Source organism: Gymnoscopelus microlampas (genome assembly GCF_963454915.1).
Source record: "Gymnoscopelus microlampas genome assembly, chromosome: 24".
In the NCBI taxonomy this organism is placed as follows: Eukaryota; Metazoa; Chordata; class Actinopteri; order Myctophiformes; family Myctophidae; genus Gymnoscopelus; species Gymnoscopelus microlampas.
This window is the reverse complement of record NC_139961.1, coordinates 13,540,723-13,559,174: the sequence shown is the minus strand read 5'-3', so window position 1 is coordinate 13,559,174 and position 18,452 is coordinate 13,540,723. Positions and strand designations below refer to the sequence as shown.

The 18,452-nt window shown below is 39.9% G+C and overlaps 1 protein-coding gene across 2 annotated transcripts in view; it reads left to right on the top strand.

Annotated features, from left to right (window-relative positions):
* The first annotated feature begins 4,668 nt into the window (after positions 1-4,668).
* The window catches only part of lrrfip1b (leucine rich repeat (in FLII) interacting protein 1b), a 67,790-nt gene continuing 54,006 nt past the window's right edge, over positions 4,669-18,452 (top strand). For both annotated transcript variants that reach the window (XM_084050703.1, XM_084050702.1), the window contains exon 1: positions 4,669-4,977. In XM_084050703.1, coding sequence (XP_083906829.1) covers positions 4,888-4,977 — 90 coding nt within the window. In that variant the 5' untranslated portion in view covers positions 4,669-4,887. The remainder of the gene's footprint in view (positions 4,978-18,452) is intronic.

Below are 18,452 nucleotides of genomic sequence, written 5' to 3'. Positions count from 1 at the left end.
GTATGTCAAGGACCCCCAGGCCCAGATTGATATATATTTGGCCGCGGACCCCAATCTGAAAATGTTTTGTGCCAGGGACCCCCAGAAGAGAAGATTTATGTAAAATAAGAATATATATATATTCAACATTTTCCAAACATTTTCGATATTTTTCAAAGATTTTCAACATTTTTTTCCATACAAGCTCACAGCGCGGCACAATCATTTTAACCACTTTAACCATATTTTATACTTTGGCTATTCAAAAATAGCAGATCTGCAAGCTCATAGCTATGAGCTTGCAGATCTGCAATTTATTTTTTAAATCTTTGTTCATCTTTGTTAAACACTTCAACTCAAATCTTTGCTTCTGGAGGTCCATGGCACAAAACCTTTTCAGATGGGGGTCCGTGGCCATATACATTCAAGTTTAAAGCACTTTATAGAGATAGCATTCATTGCTATAGAGCAGGGGTCTTCAACGTTTTCAGGCCAAGGACCCCCTAGCTGAGAGAGAGATGAAGCAGGGACCCCCACTATATTGTATAAAATTTTGTTTCAGATTTAAAACATTTTGTTTGCTTGATCTGCTCTTTTTTCCCTCTACACCAAACACCTCTTTGCCAAAAAAAAATAGCCGATCTACAAGCTCACAACGCCTCGCAGCGCGAGGCGTTGTGAGCTTGTAGATCGGCTATTTTTTGGCTAAAGTTCTCCTCAGAAAAGGGATGCTAGGGTTCAAGTGGTTAAGGTTAAAAAAAATCACATCACACAAAGATTTGGCGGACCCCCTGTAGTAACTCTGAGGACCCCCTGTGATATTATCATTGTGTACACAATGATAATATCATTATGTACACAATGATAATATCATTGTGTACCTGGTGCTTCAATTGTACAGAATGTTGTTTAGATGGCATATTGTTTTTTTTTTTTTTCACTAGGCCATGGAGGCCATGGAACCCCATATTATGGGGTTCCATGGCCTAGTGAAAAATGAAATGAAAACGAAAATTGAAATCACTTGGCATAGGGCAGTGGTTCTCAAATTGGGGTTCGGGGACCCCAGGATAGGGGTCCTTGACATAAAATGTTTGAAACCCCCTGGCCTCTTAATTGAGAGGGGCTGCCACTGCAGAAAATCATTGCTCTCAGGTGATATAACCTTGTATGTCCAAAACAGTTACTTTTCAAGAAATGGAAAAAATAACCTGTGAACCATGGATCTTATGTAGTTATTATCACAAGCTCTTGTTAATACTTTTCATTGGTTAAATATGTATTTTTTTTTTTTTTTTTAACACAGACACTCTTAACCAGTGGTTGTAAAATGTTTGTGCAGGTCAAGGACCCCCACATTGGATGATCAGTGCTATTTTTTAATCTGCGGGTCAGATCCATGTCTGGATGATCACACTAGCCTTAAACGGTTCAGCGAACATGTGCTCGTTATTGCGTTATGATACCACTAGAGGGCAATATAACATTGCATAAATAATTACTCAATCAAAGCACAACAGCACACCTTGGGTCGTATTTTTTAGGCATTTCTTTTTTTTTGTGTTATTTTGTATGCTATGTTAATTAATTTAACACATAGGACCACAATGGAAACAAGTCCTATAGGACTTTTTTTGTGTTATCATGTTAGCCTTAATGTCTGATTGTACCTCGTGCTGTTTACATTTCTGACTAATAAAGAATTAAATTAATCAATACAACTCATATTCCGCTGTGAGAGCAGGACAGGTATTGTCATTATTTAGGTCAATATAAAAGTGTATTCATTCAGGGCAGTGGTGTAAAGTAACTATAAGTACATTTACTCAAATAAATGCTGTACTTGACTCCAATACATCCCAGAGGAAAAAATACTCCACTACAATTATTTGACAATTTTAGTCACTAGTTACTCTGTAGATTTTGATTATCATTACAAAACATACTTACTATATACATTTCGGCCATTTGAAAATAGTCAATCTACAAGCTCATGCGTTGCAAAATCATTGACTCATTGTGAGCTTGTAGATCTGCTATTTTCAAAAGATTTGTATACATATTATAGACCAATTATTTGTTTACTAACATTGAGACTGGACGCACAGGTGATTGTTTCACGCAATCAATTCCCAACCTGTTGTTTCGGGGTACGCTGGTTTCAGCACACCCCAACCCCCCTCTTGTGTGTGGGCTAGTGAGGCGCGTCGTAGCGACACCTGACAGAATGGGTTTCATTGCGCGCATACTGGTTGCACGCATACTGGTTCTTATCAGTGTGACGTCGTCTGTTAAGGGGTCTATACATTCGAAAACTTGTGAAATGGAACATTCTGCACAATGAGTACTTTTACTTTTGGTAGCCTACTTTAAGTGCATTTTGATACCAATTTTGTTCAAGTAATTTTTGCAATTCATAACAGTAGCCTATAACATACAGAATGGGGCTTAAGGCAATGACAAAATTGGAGTTATTTCTTGAATGAATTGAACAGAAAATAAATTCCCATTAAACAAAGTATCTTGAAACTTCATGTCTTTCTATTTTGTATTATTTTCTCATGACTGTCCAACAATACCTTCTGCAGGTAGGTAGGCTACTGTTCTAATTATAGTGTCTGCCTGTGCAGGAATCCATCACCATCACAACAACAAGACAGTCAGGTATGTCACCTTTCTGGTCACACCCTCTCAGAACACCTAGAGGCCTTCAAGCCTCGCAGCAGAATGGAACAGGAGAGAGGCTGTGCTGGGGAGGGGAGCTATGATAGTGATGATGATGATCAGTGGTGTAAAGTAAATAGTACATTTACTCAAGTACTGTATGTAGGTATTATTTACTTTACTGGAGAATCTCCAGTTTTTTTAATTTTCCAGAATTTTCTGTACTTTTACTACTCCACTACATCTCAGAGGAAAATATTGTTCTTTTACTCCACTACAATTATTTGAAAACTTTAGTTAGTTACTTTGTAGATGTACTAGATTATTAGGCTATTACAAAACATACAGTATAAACCTCTTCATCCCTATACATTTCGGCCCTTTTCAAAGGATTTTTATCCTTTTTATACATATGAAAACTTGCGAAATTGGACATTCTGCATAATGAGTACTTCCTACTTTTGGTACTTTAAGTGCATTTTTATACCAATACTTTTGTACTTTTACTCATGTAATTTTTGAATTCCGGACTTTTACTTGTAAACAGAGTATTTCTACCTTGCAGTATTGATAGTTTTACTTAAGTAAGAAACGTGAGTACTTTTTCCACAACTGATGGTGATGATGAAGCGTCGGTTTTCCACACCACACACTGCCAGCCAGCCTCTCTCTCCAGCTGGCTGTTCTGCAGCGACAGGCCCTACCCCAGTGTTGCAGCCAAAATGGTGACCTATAGAATACTGCATCTGTAGAAGTCACTGTTTTTGCTGTGGGAAAATCAGTTGCCGTTTATTATAGTTATTTTCCCAGTTGAATGAATATTTAAACAAATAAACAAACAAACAATAAACAAACAAACAAACACACAAATAAATAATTAAATAAGTGTGTGTAGCAGAGTGGATCATGGATCTGAAATGGTTGTCATGATTTTTTTTAATATATATATATATATATATATATATATATATATATATATATATATATATATATATATAAAAATCATGACAACCATTTCAGGTCCAGGCTTCTCCCTACACTGCGGTGGTTTTGCGACTCCTGGAGTCACAGTATTCGATAGAGCAACATATGTTGGCGTAACACTGGAGCAGTGAACCTATCAGCGGAGAGTGTCATCCGGGATTGCTATGCAATAAAAGTTTACACCCCCCCCTCCCCCTGCTCCTCATCCTCTTCTACAGCGTTGCCATGTCCGCTTATTACCAAGTAAATATTGTTTAGTTGCGGTTTGCTTTTTTTTGGGGGCTTTTTTTTTTAAGTGTAGTTGATTATCTGGGCTTGCTTCCCAAATGTTGTTTAAACCAGTGTTTCTCAAACATTTTCAAGTCAAGGACCCCCAAATTAATGTATTTGTCTGCGGACCCCCATTTGAAAATATGTTATGCCAGGGATATAAGATTACAAGATTGTTTTGTTAAAATGTTTCAAAAATATTTTTTTTATTTTTATTTTCTAAACAATTTTTGAGGGCCGCGTAGGTATAGTTGTGTTTATGTTTTCAGAGACCCTGGTTTGCTTTCTCTCTCTCGCAAAACCTGGCAACACTGCTCCTCCGTCCAGTGAGTGTGTGTGTGTGCGTATGTTGTGACATTGTGGATTATGGCGATGCCGTTGAGGCGTTGATCATCAAACCCCCCGATGATGATGATGATGATGATGATGATGATGATGCTTGGAGGACATGCTATAACAAACGCAGGCCGTTATTAACGGCCGATGATGATATTGATGGGTGACAATGGCGGATTAAAATAGTTGACGAACGGGATCGCTTTCCAGTTTCCACACATCATCCAAACGCCGAAAGGATAACAAAATAAAACCTCCAAAAAAACGCCGGAAGGATCGGGATAATAAGGGATGCTGATGATCGAACTATGTTTTGTCAGCAACAGGCATCAATAACAACGGCAATGGTGTTAAATATACAGCAATACCACGGAATGTAATCATTATGGACCGGCGGATCGGACACACACACAGATTGGACACATTGTAGCGGTGGAAACGGCTACACTGTCTCCACACACACTCACACACACAGCATTTTTTTTTTTATTGCTTTTTTTCCATTACGTGAATATGATGGTATTTCCATTGAGCTTGACAGTATCTGCTCTCTTTTCTGTGCGACCATCGTGATTCTCTGTGGTTTTGACACGCAAACCAAGGCATCTTCAGACAGTACATAGGGTTTATTTTATTTTTATTGTATGATTTAACATGGGAACTCAGGTCACCGGGAGAAAACGCATCCCCAACCGAGAGAAGCTGACCGCCGAGGATGATGCTCTCAACCAGATTGCTCGAGAGGTACGTTTTATGAATTAATATTACTTATTATTATTATTATTATTATTATTATTATTATTATTATTTATTATTGTATATTTTGTATTTATTTATTTAATAAATGTATTTATTGAGTTCTATTTTTATTATTATTTGTTATATTATTATGTATATACATATACATATACATATACATATTATTATTATTATTATTATGATTCATTGAAGGAATCAGCTCAGCTGTGTGTGTAGGATAAACCCACACTGCGCAAAATCCACAGGGCTGCATTCAGTTACAGCAGAGTGTTTCTCAACCTTAATTTATTTTTAAAATGTATTTAATATGTATTTTTGTTATTTTAAGGACCCCCAGTTTGATATGCATTAGGCCAGGGACCCCCCTTTGCTAAGGTTTTTTATCCCTGGGCACCCACTCTGTATTGTCCTGTTAGTTTAACTCAGAGAGGATACAGGTGGAACCAAATGGACCCATAAGGGTCCATTTGGTTCCACCTGTACCCTCTCAGAGTTACAGACCCCAGGAGGGTCCATTTGGTCTTTCAATCTCTTAGCTGGGGACCCACGCTGGAACCCCCTCAAGGACCCCTGGGGGGTCCACACAGATCCCACATTGAAGGTTGTGACGTTAAAATCCTACACGGGTCCATTTGGTTCCATCTGTACCCTCTCAGAGTTGCAGACCCCAGAAGGGTCCATTTGGTCTATCAATCTCTTAGCTGGGGAGTGGGGACCCTCTGTAACCCCCTCAACGACCTCTGTGGGGTCCCCGGACCCGCACAAGGACCACTACAAGTTCAATAAGTCTTTTATGCTTCCTTGAAAATGGCACAACCTTTGCTGTGAAGGTTGTGGCATTAAAGTCCACATCAGTGACATGTCCACAGTGTAGTGGACTGTGGACCCCCTCCTCGACCCCGCCTACTGTTTATAAAGAGTGCAAACACAGCGGTCATTAGGCTAATGTATTCGTCCAGGACACACGCATCATATGCGTCCATCCTAAAAAGCCCCATCAGACAAAAGCTCCATTATTGGTGCGCAGAGAGCGGTGACATTGTTGGTTTGGCCTACATAGTCAAGAATGTGGACGGATAATGTAACCGACACGGACAAATGAATGGGGGAATTGTTAATGGGGCGAGGAAGGACTTGTTTCATAAAGTTAAAAAAAAAGGACAATCTGTGGGAGATCAGAGCATCTTCTGTGGACTCAAAGAAGACAATATTATGTGAAGTAGATCCGAGAGGGCACATTATGTGGCGGTGCTTTCAGTTATCCCGCTGTGCCAGCTTAGTGGAAATAATAAGACTTTAAACTGTTATTTTTCGTGTTATTTACAAGACGGGAAGAGAGTTGTGAATGCTGCTGCTGACATCATTTCCAGAGGGAGAACCTCGCACATGCCACACAGTGTGTGTGACCGTGGCGGCTCTTGCTGTGATCATCAGATGGTCTCTTTAGGCCAGTGGTTCTTAAACGTTTTCATGTCAAGGACCCCCAAAAATGATATGTATTTGTCTGCAGACCCCCCCCCCCCCCCATCTCAAAAATATTTAGTGCCAGGGCTTTTTCAAAGATAGTAGAGCTTGTATATCTGCTATTTTTGAATAGCCAAAGTGTAAAATATGGTTAAAGTGGTTAAAATGATTGTGACGCTGTATTAACTAATTTTGCTGGGGACCCCCTGGTACCCCCCGTCCCATTTTGAGAACCAATGCTTTAGGCATTCTTCAGGCACTGCATTTATTAACAGCCAGTTGTTTCACTGGTGTGACCCTAATAGCGTTATCTCGCCCGCTTTTGTGTTCCACTAATTAAAGGAAATGTTAAAGACAATTGAAATGTACCAAGTCCATTGATACCTTAAGAATACGATTCTATTCTATCTTATTCCATTCTATTCTAATCCGTTGTAGATGCAGACAGCATTTCCAAAGCTTGGGTTTAGAGTGGCAGTTGCCAGTTCCTCAAGGAACCCTATTCTGACGGCAGATGTACAAGCTCACAACAAGTAGCAACGCAACACATTGTGAGATTGTGGTTCGGCTATTTTCTGCGAATAGATTTGGTGGAAATTTAGTGTAAAAAGGAGTGGGCCTAGTAGGCCCCAATTGATGCTTTCAGTCTGGTTCTGTTCTGTTCTGTTCTGTTCTGTTCTGTTCTGTTCTGTTCTGGAGATAGAGATATAGATACAGGTTAGAAGTGCAGTTGCCATTATAGATCATGGACTGTTTTCTATATACATACACGTTTTTGGAGATTTTACGTTGTGTATTTGTTTTGTTGTCTGTTTTTTTTCTTTTTTCTTTGTGAGTGTTGTCTGTTTTTTTGTTTTGTTTTGTTTGAATGTTGTTTATATCTTACTCTCACTGTTTGGAGATACTCTGTTTATTTGCTTAATTACTTCAATAAGTGTCTGTACTACCTATGAGTATGTAAAATAACAAAAATGAATAAACAAAACGTTTAAAAAAAAAAAAAGAAGTGCAGTTGCCAGTTCCTCGAACTGTGCAATTCTGAACAGGGGGACGGTGATCAGTAAAGCTCTCCCCCCACCGTCTATGCAGTATTAGGTGCCCTTGAGCAAGGCACTTATCCCTCAGTTGCTTTAGTGAAGATGCAGACTAAAATAACATTGAACGACTGCTATCGATAACACATTTCAGTATGGAGAAGTTTAATCTATTGAATATTCATTTTTTACCCCCACTCAATTCATCACTAATCAAATATGCCAGTGGCTTATGGCTTTCCCTTTGAATTGCGGTGTATCACTGTCAGTGAATAAACCGGTTAATATTAAAAGGCATAGTATCTAGCTTATTTACCTTTTTTTTTTTTACCTTGTTTTACCCATCATTTCCCTCTGTGGTGGTGTTTACTTGCAAAAACACATTGCCCTCTCACTGCATTTTGGTATTTTCACTGTTTGTTTTGGTAGACGGGATGTTTTTGGGCTACCAAAACAAAACAGTGAAAACACCAAAATACAGCAAGAGGGCAATGTGTTTTTGCAGGTAAATGCCACCACACACAACTCCAGTGGGAATCGGGAAATGATGGGTAAAATGTATTTGTTTTTTATTTATGCAAACGCAGGGCAAAGTTACATACTTATGCCTACGAAGGATGTTTAGGGAAAAGATAATGATATAAAGACATGCATTGCATGTTGCATGTAGATTGATTTGATCCATAGATATCATGACATCACTATGAGCCACGTTGCTGAAAGCCAGTGGTGTAAAGTAACTAAGTACATGTACTCAAATACTGTACTTAAGTACAATTTTGAGTTATTTTTCACTTTACTGGAGTATTTCAAATTTTCGGTAATTTTACTTCTACTCCACTACTCTCTCAGAGGCAAATATTGTACTTTTACAACAATGATTTGACAACTTTAGTTACTTTGTAGATTTTGATTATTATTACAAAACCTCTTCAGCCCTACAGTATATACATTTTGGCCATTTGAAAATAGCCGATCTACAAGCTCACAATGCGTCGCGATGCGACACATTGTGAGCTTGTAGATCGGCTATTTTCAAAAGATTGTTATACATTTCAAAACTTGTGAAATGGGACATTCTGCATAATGAGTTTTACTTTTGGTACTTTAAGTACATTTTGATACCAATACTTTTTTACTTTGTCTTTTACTCAAGTCAATGTTGAATTCCGGACTTTTACTTGTATTGATACTTTTACTTAAGTAAAAAAAAATAGTACTTTTTCCACCACTGCTGAAAGCAACGAATGCCCAGATGAGTTGCTGAGGATTGGTTCCGCCGCACATGTTGTGCTCGTCGGGACATGCTCATGGTCACCTATAAACCAAGGTCTGCTGACCTCTACATCTGGAAGGAATCACCTCTGCAGCCTGAAGGAACGTCTGGCCCCTGTACGGAGAAGTTCTTCTTCTCCTGGGTCCCTCCTCGTCTCTAGTGCAGTGCTTTTCAAATGTTTTCATGTTGGACCCCCCAAAATGATGCTATGAGCTTGTATATCTGCTATTTTTAAATAGGCAATGTATAAAATATGGATAAAGTGGTTAAAATTATTGTGATGCTATATTAGCTAATTTAGCTGGGGAGGACCCCTGGGGGTCCCCAGACCCCACTTTGAGAACCATTTCTCTAGTCTAGTGCGTCCTGTTGAGTTTAGCGCTACATAACTCTGCCCTTCAGGTGGACAGAGTTAATCACAATTATCGGTATTACGATTATTATTTAATGAACCTACATGAGTAAGGTGAAGTTATTGGTTCTATATAGGTTTTGATATATTTAGGTTAATTGCCCAGCCCTAACCACTGTGTACTACAATGGAAGAGAACAATGTGGTCACTGGAAACTATGTGGAATTATAGGCTAGTTCTACACAGTAGATGCAGGTTTCATGGAACTCCTCCAGAGAGTGGTGCTGAGGTTGATTGATGGAAGCCGTCTTAACATGTTGGGGAGAAAATGCAAGGGTTTCAAAATGTGAAAATTGCAAACTCATTTGACCCTCACCTTCAGAGGCCAGATGCAGACACTGCACAGAGATTAAGGTCAGGATGGGTCCAGACATGTTAAAGTCTCCCCTGCACTCAAAAACATGTTTCTCTTTCCTACAGTTAAAGGACAACTTCACTCATTTTCAACCTATCTTCATATAATCGGTCGTCTTTAATACACATTATAAAATGGTACCATTTTTGTCGACTCTCATAGGAAGGCTGTGGACACGACAGTTCAGAAACCCGCCTACCAGTGACATCAGGTTTCTGAAGTGTCCACAGCCCTCCTATGAGACACAGACCGAGTAGAAACAAAGGGTAATATTTCATCATGAGCATTAGTGAGGACCAATTATTATATGAAGATGAAAATGGGTGAAGTCGTCCTTTAACTCGCAAGCATGACTTTGTCCATGCAGATTGTTCATTTATGTGCAGAACTTGACTTGTACAGAGCCTTCCTTTCACATTCTTCCCCTGGAGGTGGCAAGTCTCTCTGTACTTCCTCAGAACCTGAGCCGGCTGTGTGAATCACTCTGACATCACACAGTGTGATGTCACCAATCCCACAAAATCTATCAGGGGGAAATATGCAAATTAGTAATTTGCTGAAACCTGAAATCAACTTGCTTTGAGCAGCAGTGGTGGGTGGGGCATGAGGCCTGTGACATTTACATATTTTAATAATCATAGGTTTAGGAGCAGACTTTTCTCAATGAGGGAGAAAGAGCAGATGAGCTTCCAGCCTCTTCTCAGAATTTGTTCATTTGGGGAAACCATGTTGAGCAATACATCCTTACAATAATTCCCCAAACCTCTGTCTGTCCCCAAAATCGTGTCTGTCCCCAAAATCTCTTCTGCCCGGTTCTCCTCAGTGGCTCGAGCAATTGATCTGTATTTGCACACGGCCATTGACCATTAGCATGTGCACGGAACAGCGAGCGCCGTTTTTCACTTTCCCAAAATGTAAGCTGTTTATTAGTGTTTTTATGTAAAAGAATTCGGGCTATGGGAGCTATCATAGGCATGCTTACAGCCGTCGCCATGGTTACAGCCCCCCAAGCTATGGGAGGAAGGGGTCCTCCTTGGGGCTAAAAAGGTTTGGGACTATTGCTGTACAGCACAGCACATAATAACCCAAAGTCTGTTAATACTTTGACTGCACACATCCCCGGGTATGGACTAGTTAATCATAAACGGAGGATGTTTACATTCTTAAAAAAACATTTCTGAAGGAGAGGGGCCGTTTTAAAGGTAAAGGCAGGAAATGTACAGCAAGATGGGTAAATAACATACATGATTTCACACAAACGTCCATTCTGAGCCTCCCGTTGTGGCCACTTTGTCGCATCTCGATGTATATAGTCGAGACAACGTGTCTCACTCTTGTCGGCATTATTAACCCTGCTTCCTGACTTGTTTGCTCACTGGCACAGAATGCGACTCAGCAGTTTTTTTTCAGGCCTCTCTCGGAGACGCCAGAGGCAGAGCAGCGTTGAGCTGCTGCTGTGTAATTGTCAATTAAACGCATGTCCATGAAGCATTCCCACCGGCATGCTAATTACTAATTAGGAAGCTCCTGGAGATGCAAGTGACATCACTAGGGATGGAGCTCGAAAACCGGGTCCATTATATACCCGGGCATGAATTTATCGAGACCCGGTTTTCGATAAGCTTTAGCCTTGTCGAGCCTGTTATCGAGTGTAGCGGCCCATGACGTCATGTCTAAACTATCAAAACAAGAGGCGATCAAGAAATAAATCTAATCACCCACGCTGGCACAAACATGTTGGTCTAAAAGTGTATTGATAGCTGCAAGTTATGCCAAACAGCGCTGTCCGTCCCTCAGTCTATCGTTGCCGAAAATGGCAGATCTACAAGCTCACAACGTGGTGCGAACAGACGCAGTGTGAGCTTGGAGATCGGCCATGTTTGGTGCGTGACACCGTCGTACGATGAAGTATACATTGCGCTTTTAAAGTGACAGTACACACATTAACCGTTTCTTCAATATTATTTTCCAAAAGTAAAAAGGTCACTTGCCTTCTGTCTGTTAGAAAAGTACTGTATTTGAAGGCCCTAGCAAAATGTAGTGCAAGTGATATATTTTGGTTAAAACAAAGAAAAAATAATAGAAAAAATAACTATGCATTTTTTGTTTATAAAAAGTTGAAGAGACATGGAGATTTTATAGTAATTATTACAGTACTATTCATAATATAAAGCCATTTAACACTTATTGCACATTATATGAATGTTTTTTTTAATGATAGGCAAAAATATTTTTTACTTTTGTCATCTTCATTTAATTTTAGATAGTGGTCAGCCACAAACTCACTGTCACAACTGGCCAATAAAAAAAGATACCGGTTCTGTTCAGAATTTTTCGCCTCACGTCTTTTTTCTTAATAATAGAAAAAGATCGATAGTGGGCTCGATAAAAGCTCGGTTCGATAAGCAGGCTCGATAAGGTGCTCATTATCAATAAAAATTAACGAGCTCCATCCCTAGACATCACCACCACCACCAGATGGTCAAATGGGTTTGTATTGTTGATGAGTAGAGTTGCTAGTTTGAGCAAGGGTTCCCAAACTTTTCAGGCCGTGAACCCCCAAAAATAATCATGTTTGAACTGGGGACCCCCCACCCTGACAAGCACTTGGAATTGTAGGAGTTAAGGCATTACGTTTAGTTTGACTCGGTTCTACAGATACATTATTGTGAAAATAGCCGATCTACAAGCTCAGCTTTTTTTAGATTTGTTTGCCTCTTTCTTAGGTAATATTTGACAATATGGCCAATGTTTGAATTTTTTTGATAGTATAGTTTGTTGTTTACTTTTGACATAGAAATGGTCTTATTAGTTTATTTCTTTCATTTTAGAGGTATTAAAAAGGTCTTAAAAGTCCTTAAATTGACACTTTAGAAATGTGCAGATACCCTGTATACACTTATACTGTATGTTGGTTTGTTTACTGTTGAGTGAGAAAACAATGTTGGTGGTGGTGTCGCTCCGCTTGACACCGCAGTTATGATTGCCGCTCTGTGAATTCGTCTATACCAGGCCACCTATTGTTTCCCCTCTACACCCAAAATACCGAAAATAGCTGATCTACAAGCTCACAGCGCCATGCGTTGTGAGCTTGGAATGTTTACCTATTATGACATGCATAGAATAGGGTGATGGGTTCAAGAGTAAAACAAAAAGAAGGAAATTGTTATTTGTACTTAACATTTTTCCAACTCTTTCGCTTGTGTTCTGCAGGTAGAGTGTAGACCCCTTTGAAAGCGTCCCCAGACAACCGATTGAATCTGTACGACCTTCAGTAATCACAAAAAGCTTGTTTAGCTTCACATTCAAACCCACTTTAAATATTATAAAATAAAATATCGGCTAAAAGAATATCAGGATTATTTTGACAATACCGTTTTCACAGATATTGCATTTATACACTGGTATCGATATAATGAACAGTTAATCCCTATCCAAGTGTCCACAATGACAGTGTTTTCACATCAGTCACCCCCAGCCACCCCGGTGCTACAGTACAGTACATGCTGTCAGACCTCACCCCCCGCATGGTTCCCATTCATGAAATGTATCTCCCCGGCCCACGCAGCAGCCCAGTAAATTCATCTCATTCTTATAGGAACAGACTATTGGATTCTCCATAAAGGACGGATGCATCCATCATCCCTGCGGCGCTGTAGATTATCAGATTATGTTACTGGATTCACTGTGTCTTGGGTGGAGAACCTGTTTTAACCACTTCAGCCCTATATTGTTGACAGGAGTCCCTCGGGGCTGTTTTCTGTTATTGTGGGGATAGCTTTGGCTGAAAATAGCCGATCGAGAAGCTCACAGCGGGTCGCAACGTGAGCTTGTCGATCGGCTATTTTCAGCCAAAGCTTTCCCCACAATACGGATGTTGGGGTTTAAGTGGTTAAAAGCAATCATAATGACAAAAGGTAGGATGTGCACATCCCCACAGTTGTTTAAACATGGTGCTGGGCCCAAAAATAATCAAGTGAAGAAAAAAGGAATGTCCGCACAGCACACGATAAACTGCTCTCCCGTCTTTTTTATTTTAAAGGAATAGTTCACCCCCCCAAAAAAAATCCTTATTTTCTATCAATTGCACGGCCCATGAAGCCTTGAATTCATGGATTATTTTTTAGTTTTTGTCACATTCCCGAGCCAATAATTTGATGACCGGGTGTATTTCCGGTAGGAGACACAAAGAATCTACTTTGTGTCTCCTACCGGATACATTAGCCGGTAGGAGACGGGAATCAAATTACTGGTTTAGGAATGCGACAAAAACAAAATCCATGAATTCAAGACTTCATGGAGTGTGCAATTGATAGAAAATAAGATTCTTTTTTGGGCGAACTACTCCTTTAACCAAAAGTGAACAACGTTTCACACATGCAGGGCTTCATCAAGTCCTTTTCTCTTCACTAAAAGCAGTGACCAACCAGAAGACACTCTGCACCCAGCAAAGACGATTCAGCCTGTGATAGATAGATACACTCCATTCATACAGTACAAATGGTGTGCAGCCAACTGAATTATTAATTCAAATCATTTTACTGCTTGCAGAGTCACCGTAGACCAGTATAATGTTTCTAAATCCATGGCTACATGACGGGCAAGTAAACAAAACATGGAACATTCCTACACAGTTTGGTTGTTAGGGGATAGGAGACGAATATACTTGAACGAGAAGTTTAGAGAACACAGCCCGTATTAGGCCATTAATAAACTCTGAAAATGCTTAGCTTGAGAGATGCTTATTCTAAGCGTGCGCTGCATTCTTGCACGTTTGTCCGACTAGTACCAAAGTCATAATGTTCTGTCTATTAGCCCATTAAGACCTGGAACTGTGTCATTTTTAGATTTGAGCTAAAAAGCATTATTTTACACTTTGGGCTATTCAAAAATAGCAGATATACAAGCTCATAGCGCGGCACCGAGTGCCGCACTATGAACTTGTAGATCTGCTATTTTTTTTAAATCATGAAAATGTGTGCAAATCTTTGAATACTTTTTTTTTTTTTAATTTTTTTAACTAAAATCTTTGCTTCTGGGGGTCCCTGGAACAAAATATTTTGATGGGGGTCCGCGGCCAAATACATATCATTTTGGGGGAAAATAATTGCGCATCACTGATATAGAAACATACGTTTTTGAGAATACTGTTGAGATTTAGGAGACATGTAGAATCGGCTTCAGGTCTCGATGGGTTAGTAGGCGTGGGTGCTTACAGTGTGGGTCTGTGTGTATGCAGTATGCACACGTGTGTTTGTATACAATATAATGTTGTGTGTGTGACGTGTGTGTGTGTGTGTGTGTGTGTGTGTGTGTGTGTGTGATGGCTGGATGTTGTGAGGTTTAGAAGAATTGTTTATGCCAAAAAGGGGTCTTGCATCCTCTCAATGAAGGATTGACCTAATGAACAGCTGTTTACTGGTGTGTGCGTGTGTTATTTGTATACATGTGTGCGCGCGTCTGTTTATATGTGTGCAAGAGGGGGGAAATAGTGTATTTATTGGTGTTTGTATTTATCTATATTGTTTATGGGCGTATGTGTTTGTATATACAGTAGACATACACATGTCGCCTTTGTAAGTGTGCGTGTGTGTATTTGCATACGTGTGTGTGTACGCTTCAGTTTTGGTTACTTTGTTTACAATGCTGGCCAACAAGTCAGCATATTCGAAGTTTCCTGTTTTGCTGTTTTTCGCCGAATTAAACTATTTCGACAGGCCTATGCTAAGGTTCAAGTGGTTAAACTATTGATTAGAATATGATTGTGATGCACTGCCTCGGTTTGCAGTACTCCTGTCCTGTCCCATTTCTGAAATAGTTTTACTACTGGAGAAGCTTGCGAGGATCGTTTGGAATGAAGCAAAGAAAGACTGTTAGTTCTTCTTAACCCATTCAATCCGGGAACGCATCTGTGTCATTTTCAATGTTTATTTTCGATAGTATTATTTCATACTGTGGCTATTCAAAAATAGCAGATATACAACCTCATAGGGCAACAAGCTTGTAGATCTGCTATTTTATTAAAACAACATTTTTAACTCAAATCTTTGCTTCTGGGGGTCCCTGGAGCAAAACTTTTTCATGTCAAGGACCCCTAAAATTATTTGTATTTTTGCCACGGACCCCCCATCTCAAAATATTTTTGAGAGCAAAGATTTGAGTAAGAAATGTTCGCTTTAAAAACAAATAGCCTATATTCAAAGAGTTGCACAGATTTTCACGAAAAAATAGCAGATCTACAAGCTCGTAGCGCGACACTCGGTGCCGCGATACGAGCTTGTATATCTGTTATTTTTGAATTGCCAAAGTATAAAATATGACTATAGAATCTAAAATGACACCGACGCGTTCCCGGTCTTAATGGGTTAAACAGCCTCGCAGTGGATCTGTGTTTTGCCGCAGTCCAAAAAAAAAACCCCATCACCATAGTGATGGTTTTCAAAGGGTACATCTACACACTCAAAACTATTCCAAACAAAAACACTGCATGCACTGATTATGACTGGAATACTGAAGCATTAGTCCTTCTCTGTCTGTCTGCTGTAGGGCCGTCACGATTATGACTATTCTACATGGCGATTATTTGTCTCGCAAATAAGCACGATTTGAACAATTGAATTGTGTTTTTGACGTTGAACACTGGAACGCATTAATAGAAATTATATTTCTGTTTGGCTTGAATAGGCTTCGTAAGCTAAAGGTGCACAGGGCAGATATTACAAATAACTTCATAGCTTTGTGCTTTAAACAAAAAACATGAATTGTGGAAATAGCCGCTCTACGAGCCGCGTTTTGAGCTTGTAGATCAGCTATTTCCACTGTTTTGGAAAATGAGAATATATGAAACATTTTCAACGTGGAAATGATTGAGGATCATGCCAAACATAATTGCGATTATCTCAAATAATTGCGATTATCTGTAATAATTGTTACAGGCCTAGCCTGCTGCAGATTCTGGTATCTCTGTGTGGAAACCCTTTCATAAACCACCTCATTCAAGAGCTACTTGTATATTGTTACATCTTGTGCACAAGTGCGTAAGAGTAAAGCAAGCTCATGATTTGATGAATTGAATACATAGGGCCACAATGGAAACAAGCCCTCAGGGCTTTTCTTCTTACCCTTTTAGCATCATTGTCTAAGCGTACCTCTGTACTTTTTTGCAAACTGTTAATAAAGTATTCAATCAATCAATCAAATCAATAAACGATAACAAATAAATAGAAATAATAATCAAAGAATAGCAGCAATTGTAAGACGGGATAACATAGTTTGTTCTTAGAGCACTTGAGGTGGCTGTTGGTGCTGCTGTGTACAAGGTTCCTGCTCATAAAGTAAATATCCATTTACATGTATCTCTATAGTACTGTATGTGTTTGTGTATATTAAAGCTGCCTGCAATGTGACATGTTTGGGGAAACAGTGGTATACAGTCGTATCTATGTTGTCTGGCAGGCTGGTATGAGACAGTTGACTGCAGTGACAATGTCCCTGTAAGCCTCTTCTTAAGTCCCTGGGTGGGGCGTCACCCATGGAGGAAGTGATGCGTAATGGGGACTACAGCAGCACTAGTTGTCATGCTTAACGGAAAGGATTAGCCTTTTGCTGTGTCTGAATTCTGCCGGGCACATGCACAGACCTGTCAGCGTGCTGCTAACCATGCATTGCTGCTGGGCACATGCACTGACCGGGGCAGCGTGTTAACCATGCATTGCTGCTAGGCACATGCACAGACCAGGCAGTGCTAACTGCTAACCATGCGTTGCTGCTGGGCAGCAATGCGATTGCTACCTAATCGCAATTATTTTGCATAATTTGTGTTAATTGCAATTGTTTGTGTGACAATTAATCGTCAACTTAAAATGTTGTAATTGTACCAGTCCTACTGGGCACATGGGACTGGCAGCATGCTGACCAGGCATTGCTGCATGCATGTTGCATGCTGCATGTGGGACATTGCACTATGCTCCATAGCAATTATGACACACAATACTTCATAGGCTGCTGCACATCTATAGCAGTGGTTCTCAACCTCAAAATAATCATATCTGAACTGAACGGGACCCCCCACCCTGACAAGTGCTTGGAATGTGGAGTTGGGGCATTCAATTGTGTTTGACTCCTTTCCACGGATAAATATTGTGAACATAAGAGATCTACAAGCTCACAAAGCCTTGCGTCACTTGTAGATGAGCTATTTTCCATTTTTTCTTTCTTATAATTTGACAATTTGGCCAATGCTTGACGAGTTTTTGTAGTATAGTTTGTTGATTACTTTTGATGCAGTAATGGTCTTTTTCTTAATTTTTTATTTTTTTAGGTATTAAAAATACCTTTAAAGTCCTTAAATTGTCCCCCCCCCCCCCCCCCACAAACATGAAATAAAAATCATGTGGGGGTCCTGACCCACAGGTTGAGAACCACTGGTCCATAGCACCACGTCCCCACGATCTGTATTCTGTACACCATTACGGGTAACTTTCCACTGCATGGAAAATATGTGACACCAGAGCTATTGAGAGTTACGACACTCCCATAGACTGCTCTATGGGACAGTGTCTCATATGATATTCAATATTCAACCATTTATTGCCAACGCTAGCAACTCAAAGTTGTTTTGGAATTTGTTTAGGTGTGCTCACAGGCAACAACAAGAACAAGAAGAATGCAGAAGTAATGTTCTCCATCGGGTAACAAATAGTTAGATTTTCACATTGACACACACACACGGTCACACACACGGTCACACACACGGTCACTGGGTCAACCCTAGCGTCCCTATCCTTGGCATGTCACAGTAGGTGAACATTCAGCAAAAACGTACACAACACAACACGTTGCATTGTGAGCTTATTCGACAAAGAGAGAAAAACTGCGGGGACCAAGTATAGACCCCTGGGGGACCCCAGTCAACAAAG